Below are 7,565 nucleotides of genomic sequence, written 5' to 3'. Positions count from 1 at the left end.
TGTTTCAGTAGAATAGATATATTAATATTGTCTGATTTTGTGTGTTTTATTCACCATCTCTAAGGACAAGTGGCATAGAAGATGACCGACTGACATGTTGTGTTTGTTACATGCTACCTAATCTTGGGTCCCTATGCTGTTTTTGGGACCATCAGTCGAATCGCAGTAAATAGTAGAATGGAGGATGTATGGAACGTATATATCATAACAGTTTTTATCTAAATGCAGATAACAACAGCACAGCAAACCTCGGCAGGAATCCATTGCAGTGTAGGGATACTGGTTGTGGTGTTGGAGCTCTGTCCAGGATGAACTGGCTATTTATATTGGCCTGTGTGGCCAAAGACATTTGTTTAAACCCTCAGAGCAGAGGTCCCGCAGGGCCATAAAACATCAAGACACCTGCTATTTTTAGACAGCGGCCACGTCCCAACGGGCACCCCGGGCCCAGCGTCATCCTGTGAGTTTGTGCTACAATGATATCAACAGTGATGATGCAGAGCGGTTGACCCCACGCAAAGAGCATCCCAGAAGTCATCACCGCACTGATGCCTAATTGAAAACAACATTTAAAATCAAATTTCAAACATGCCACTGAATAACAGTTCATATTTTGTATCAAAAGAGAGTAGATTGCACTCGATTTACTTATATATAATGTTCTTTATCTCTGGCTTTATCATTGTCAAGTTAATATTGCGCAAAAAAACGAACCCAATTTACATTAAAGGTGTTCATGTTTACACAGCGGATTTATCATTATCACCCAATCATTAAGATGTAGAAATTTTGCTAAATTTGTATTAATCTAAAATCAAAAGATGATATAACCCGAACCTCCAACCATCAACAAGACACTGACCAATTTAACAAGACAAGATTTTATAGCCAAACCCGATACGACCAAAGTGTCGCTCTGTTCTCCCTTGATTCTAATATAGCTCCTGTACTTGTCTCTACTGTCTCTCTCTTTGATCTGCCATTTCCTCTCTGGTAACTGTGTATTAGGGCTGCTGTGTGCTGTTAATCCTGACGTGTGCACGGATCAGACGTCCCTGGGCACGGCTTTTGACAAAGGGTGCATAAAGGACTCATGACAACACTCAATAAGATCCCTGCAAAAGGTCAAATTAGAAACAGGACATCTCGCCTCTGGCAGACCCTGGTGTGTGAACGCATGCACAAAAATACATTGAGCTAATAGTGTCAAGTATGGATATACAGTAATATGATGCTCAAATTAGTAACTTCCACACAGAGGAATGTTAAGTTATCCAACCTTTATTCACAAAACTGTACAATGTTAAACTTTACACAAGCTTCTTTTGGTACTTTTGCTTTGGCGTGTATTTCTTAAAATCATGTGGCTGCGAGGTGATAGATGAACTGAGGAAAATGTGGGCACACATTTAGTCTTTGGGTTTACTATGTTCAATAAAATGTCATGCAATTAGTATATGAGGTAAATGTCCAGGAAAATTGCATACAATAAGGCACTATTAAACACAATCTGTGCACCACAAGGCATTTAGTAGTAGAAGATTCTGCAAATGTCACTTATTTTCCTTCTCGTTCAGATTTAGCTGAGGGGTTAGGGTTAGGGTGTGTGTTTTTTGCAGAGATACCTCTAGGATAGAGCCAAGGCTAGCTGGCTCGCCCTTACTATTTACTCTACCCTAAGCTAAGCTAAGCTACCAGCCTGATGGTGGTAGCATCATATTCATCCTATATTGTTGTATCAATCCTTTCAATCTCTCTGCAAAAGAGTAAATAAGGATGTTTCTCAAAATGACCTTGTGATACATTTTAGACTGCACTGAGGCTGCGTTTATCCCAGATCAGACGCTGTGGTAATAAGGCGCAGGGTCGGGCAGCAGTGGGGGAGTGTCACCTATTGGCCTCCAAGCAACTGCGTAGAAAAAAACATTTTGTTCCCTGGACTGTACTTGATGTGCATTTTTTCCAAAAAGTTCATTCTGTTTACATTTTTCGCTACGGGCCAACAAGTGTTTTCATTCGCAGGTTTGAATGCACTGCCCACAGGTTGATTGTCGTTTTCCTGATATGGAGGTGGCCGTGAGTTTGCCGGGTTATCCCCAAGAAAATGAGCTGAATTGTGGGCTAAAAGTCCTCGGTAGATATTGTAAAATGTAAACGTTAGTTGTGTGTTGTGGTGGACTAGTGGAAGTGCAGTGTGAATCTCATAGCCCCAGGCTATGTACGTGTGAAAAATAAAGAATAAGGCGTTTAAAAAAGGGGTGTGTCCTGAGGGTGGTTCCCTCAACAAAGAGAGACCAACTAATAACAACATTACTGGCGCTTACAGTGCTCTCATGATTACATTGTTCCTGTACAGTCATGGTGCACATCCATCCTCTTACTCCAGGCAGATGCAGCTTCTGAGGTGGTTATGTCTTTTTGGCTTAGCAGAGTCTAGAAGTAGATTTTCTTTTACCGTGAAAATGGTCATTTGTATGAATGCAGACGCAATAGAAAAATGGCATTCTGGCACTACAGTTGGTAATAATACATTTAAATCCATATGAATGCAACCACTGTTCAATCTCTGCATTCTACTAAAAAGGGATGTCCTTAGAACTACTTGGGGACAAAGATCTACAGCAGTGGTGACTATCCTTGTGTCTCCATGTTTTGGGCCTATTTGAAAACATAAAAAATCATGATATCACCATTTCTTGTGTGATTTTTCTTTTTAACCAAGAAAAGTAGTTAAAGTTTAATTTTAACAGATCTGAATTTATGGTGTCAAAGGTCACTGTGTTTAATACTGAATACTCTGGCGATCATTTCCAAAGCCTTATTTTCACCCAATTCTGAGTATTACTGATGTATTCTAAAATACAACTTTTATGTTCAAAAAACAAATTTCCAGATTATTTTGAAAATGCAAAACAAAAATAACGTGCACATAAAATCCCAATAAAATATTTGATACCAAACATCCTTTTCACATCAGTTGTGGGTTTGTTTATATACCCCCCCCACACACACACATACATACATACATACATACATACATATATATATATATATATATGTGTATGTACATACATGTACTTTCAGAGAGATGAGATCAGCACTCAGGGCAAGTCTTCTCTTATTGTTCCTTCTAAGTCTCTGGCACAGTCACAGTGTCTGCACCCGACGGCGGACCAAGACGTCGGGGCACCTGTTTGCTAGGAGTTACTGGCATGTGTTGTAGATCTGGATCTGTTTGTTGATGCCGCTGAGGATGGCTTTCATCTGGTCCTCCAGGCCGTCCAGCTGGCGAGCTTTCCCCTCCAACTTCTTCTGGTTGTCCTCGTAGTTTTTCTCCAGCTCTGCGTTGGGAACGGTCACACAGCCCGGCATTAGCAGCATTCATCTTGAGTTATTGATCACTGCACTGGTGTTGGTACCGGTGAGGACCACATTCTTTTAAATGGACAGAGGGAACCCTTTGATTTGTCTGGAATAGTTTTTAAGTGGCCTACTTGGTTTTCTGGTAGTTATATTTTTGTGTAAGCCTCTTCAAGGCCTGACTTTAGGTTCTCTGCTCATCTGTATTTGGAAGCCTTGGATTCCTAGTAGTAGGTATGCTGATAAATATGCTGTATTTATGACACATCACTACCTGGATGTAAAAAAGCTCAACCAGCAAGTTCAATGTTAGGTGCTACATTTGAAATTCAGAGAATTAATTTAGCAGCAAAAAACAATTTGCAAAACATATTATGGAGAAATGGAAAAATACGGAGTACCTTTCATATGTCACGAATTTGATTTGCATGTTATTGTCGTTATTGAGAGTATGAGATATGAAATGACCTACATTGTGAAAGGAGGTTTGTGTGTGTTGTGGTCTGGGTTTCTCTAAGGCTCTATTTTAGTTGTTTGCAAAGCACATTCTGGCGTTGCCAAGGCCTTGTTTAACCTGCTTGAACCAGAATGAACCAGAAAGACCGGCCACAGTGCTATTTATCTGGAACTGTATTGGTTATAACTTTTTATACTTTTGTTTGCGTCTGCATTGGTGCCAATGAGATTACATGTGTACTTTGTCATTATAGTTTTACTAGCCTGTATGAGCTGAATTACAAATAATTATTGAATAGTTAATATGAAAAGTAAACCAATAGTAAAGTAAACTTGTTGTAAATCTGTAACAGATTATTTATAGTCTTCAGTACTAGAAACATCCATCCAATAGACACAGACACTCGCATAAGCACCTGCTAGCCTCTGGAGCTTGTTCTGAGCATCTCTCAGTAGTTCCTTTGCTTCATGTCTGAGGTGCTCCGCTCTCTTCTTGGCGTCCTGCACAACTTTGGCCTTGGTGTCGACCCGCTGCTGCACCTCGTGGTATTTATCCGTCAGTTGGCCATCTAGAATCTTCGTACCAAGCACAGGAGAACTTATTCTCTTAACAGCTGTGTACGCCGCTAGGTAGGAAACACATACACACACATGCGCACGCACACCTGCTTGGCTTCGTTGGCCTTGTCTCGTGCCATGGTGGCCGTCTCCTCGGCCCGGGCTGCTGCCATGCTGTTGTTGGCTCGTTTGGTCTTCAGGGCGCTGACTTCCCGTCCCAGTGTGGCCAGGCGCTCCATGGCGTCGTCCAGGTCCTTCTCGCTGTTGGATGTTTCCGACTCAATCTGAGGAGAGAGGGGCAAGTGAGTCGGGATCCCTCTGAAAGGAGTTTCATGCCTCTTGAAATCACGATGGATCATGAATCATAAACTAAACCCGCACAAATTATTTTGAAACCACCACATGACCAAGCTGCAACCAAACACCAACATGTCACCCGCTTTGAAGTCGATGCTTTTACAGAATAAAGTCCAACGTCTCCTACATGTCATATTTAGTTCAATAGCAGCAGCTTAACTTCCTGTCAAGTGTGTGTCTCTCTTTGTTATTATTATTATGTAATTGTGCTGCAAAGTCTGGTTACTACTTCATCCTTAATTCATCTCATTTGATAATCTGCTTAGCTGTCTGTAGTCTGATTGTAGGCCTGTATTGTATTCCATGTCCAGGACCTCATGTGGACAATAAACCATATAAACAGTTTGGAGTGGTCCAACTTTAAATATATCCCACACAGTGGGAGTATGTGCAGCCGTAATGGCTGAGAGTTAAGAGTTACCTGTGTCAGTCGGGTTTGAGTCTCCCCAATGTCGGCCTTGGCTCTGGCTATGGCCTTCTCTGCGGATGCCTGGGCAGTCTGAGCATCCACCAGGGCCTGTTTCACCGTCTCCGCTGTGGTCTTCACCCCCTCAGCACTGTGCCTTAACAGCGACGACAGGAGGTGTGAGATGTCTTTGTTGAGTTGGTTCTGAATCAGAGTCTTCTAGGATTACCTTGCCCTCTTGGCATCCAGCAGCAGTCGCTCCGCCCTGCGGACGTCATCCTGCGTCTGCTGCAAGATGGCGTCCACATTGGAGAGGCTGCGAACGCGCTCCTTGATTTCGTCGGCGAGATGCCTGATCTGGAGCGGCGAGGCGGGGATGGAGAGCTCCAACACGCGGTTCGCCACCGCCTCAATGCTGTCCGGGTCCGCACCTTCCTCTGAGGAATGACAGGAGGCAGGAGGCTTCATTAACCCAAAACACAACCGCGTTACTAGGAGGAATTTTCTCCTTGTGTTGATTTTGGCGTTCCCTGTAGACAAAAAGCTCAGAGCACCAGACTCCCTTCAGAAAACCTCTCATTTTACAGTAATATAGTCCTTCTGGTCCCGGTGCCTCCCTTCCTTCTAGCGGAGCCAGTGATACGGCGTGAGCCTCCAGCAGCGGCCTGCTTTGCCTCGCTACATCTACATGTGCAACATATAATAAAGTGTAGACCAGTTACGCCTGTCAGACTCACGGGTGAGGAAGTCTCGGATCTGTTTGATGAGGTCTCTCAGGTCATTGTTGGAGCGCTCCACTTTGTTCTTGGTGGCCGTGGCTTTGTCCAGAGCTGCTTGGGCTTTACCTTTCGCCTCCTCGGCCTTCGTCTTGGCATCTGCCACCTGAATGAAAGGCGCAAGTGCTCTTAGAGGACATTAAAGGCTGGCAGCTATTCACAATAACTGTGGTTTATTGACATTTTCCAAGAGTTGTTTATGTGGTCAAGTCTTTTGCATTCGACTAGGCTTGTAAACAGCAAACATATCTGCGATATATTGGGGCCCGGATTATTGACAGACTAAATAAGTAGGGTAAGTGTTTTTTTCTGAATCTTGTTTGGCCATGCATGTCATGGCTGTAGTCATTTTCTGAGGGTGCTGGATGCATCTGGGCATCATATGTATACGAATGACGGCAATGTTCTATAATTCAATCAGCTGAACTCCGTACCTTGGAAAAGAGTCCCTCTACCTCTCCCATAGCTTTGTTGAGCTCCTTCTCTGCGTGTTTGGCTCTCTCCATGGCGTTGTTAGCTACAGCTACAGCGCCGTTACAGTTTAGGCCTCCACAGTGGCGGTTCCCTTCATCGTCACGGCAACCTGCCCCCCCGCAAGGACTTTCCCCACAGGGAGCATCACCTGGCGCGCCGCAAACCTGTTGGAACAGGTGAACGTGTGCATGAATTTGTATGGAAATGATCAGACAACAGAAGTAGCCTTTTCTTCTTATTTTACCCCAAAGGGATGTAACGTTTCTGCGAAAATGTCACAGGGAGACAAGCAAGTACGAAACACAGCGTAAGAAAATAATCGAATAAAACTACATTTTGGTATTCCATGAAATGCCAGATTGTGAGCATGCGCCATTTATGAAACTGCAAAAATTGTGGACGCAGTGCAGAGAAACTACAAATTTAGCGAGCAAAAAAGCCTTCCTCTCTTTGTCTATGTCACAATAGATAAATACTGCCCCAATCTATCGGGGCTAACAGCTGTTTCAGAGAATAAGGAATGTGATCAAACCTTCTCGTTGATCTTCTTCAAGTCCAGGCCCTGCGCTCGGGTGTTGAGGTCTCCGAGAGCGCGCTTGTTCGCTGCATTTTTGCGGTTGAAGTCGTCCTTCTTGGCGGCGATGAGGCGCTCGGTGCGGTGGCGAGTGTCTGCTGATTGGCTGACCGTGCTGGGCCTGGTGGTGGTTGATTCATTGGCACGGCGCTCCGCATCACGAGACTTGTTGTGGGAGCTACGGATGCTGTCGTACGCACCTAGAGGAAACCGGAGGCGGGACTAAATATGCGGGTTGTAAACGATGACATATTCTTGACCCGGTGATGCAAAGACAGAGGGTGTACTCGTAAGAGCCGACAGGAGCGGAACATCTGAGGTAACAACTTCCCTCTTGTTCTTACCGAGGAAGTTGGAGTTTTTTAGGATATCTAGTTGGCGGTGTAGCTGCTTTAACGTGAGGTTGAGCTCTTTAGCTTCTCTCTCCAGAGCACTCAGCTCCTTGCTCGCCTCTGAGTTGCCGTCCTGGACGATGGTCAGGTCTCCTTCCAGACGGCTCAGGGCGTCAGTGGTCTCCCCGATCTGCGCTCTGCAGCGCAAGAAAATGATGTCAATTACAATCCCGACGTGATCTTAAATGTACTGTCTCAGACACACTGAACGG

General features: G+C 44.3%; 1 protein-coding gene across 4 annotated transcripts in view; it reads right to left on the bottom strand.

Moving 5' to 3' along the window:
* Positions 1–1,265: 1,265 nt before the first annotated feature.
* The window catches only part of lamb2 (laminin, beta 2 (laminin S)), a 33,233-nt gene continuing 26,933 nt past the window's right edge, over positions 1,266–7,565 (bottom strand). For all 4 annotated transcript variants that reach the window (XM_040192545.2, XM_040192547.2, XM_040192548.2 and 1 more), the window contains 9 exons: positions 7,306–7,490; positions 6,920–7,161; positions 6,348–6,551; positions 5,875–6,019; positions 5,367–5,574; positions 5,153–5,294; positions 4,482–4,658; positions 4,233–4,392; positions 1,266–3,341 (listed from right to left, as the gene is read on the bottom strand). In XM_040192545.2, the coding sequence (XP_040048479.2) occupies positions 3,205–3,341; positions 4,233–4,392; positions 4,482–4,658; positions 5,153–5,294; positions 5,367–5,574; positions 5,875–6,019; positions 6,348–6,551; positions 6,920–7,161; positions 7,306–7,490 (1,600 nt within the window). In that variant the 3' untranslated portion in view covers positions 1,266–3,204. The remainder of the gene's footprint in view (positions 3,342–4,232; positions 4,393–4,481; positions 4,659–5,152; positions 5,295–5,366; positions 5,575–5,874; positions 6,020–6,347; positions 6,552–6,919; positions 7,162–7,305; positions 7,491–7,565) is intronic.

Source organism: Gasterosteus aculeatus, chromosome 2 (genome assembly GCF_964276395.1).
Source record: "Gasterosteus aculeatus chromosome 2, fGasAcu3.hap1.1, whole genome shotgun sequence".
In the NCBI taxonomy this organism is placed as follows: domain Eukaryota; kingdom Metazoa; phylum Chordata; class Actinopteri; order Perciformes; family Gasterosteidae; genus Gasterosteus; species Gasterosteus aculeatus.
This window is presented reverse-complemented; position numbering and strand designations above follow the sequence as displayed.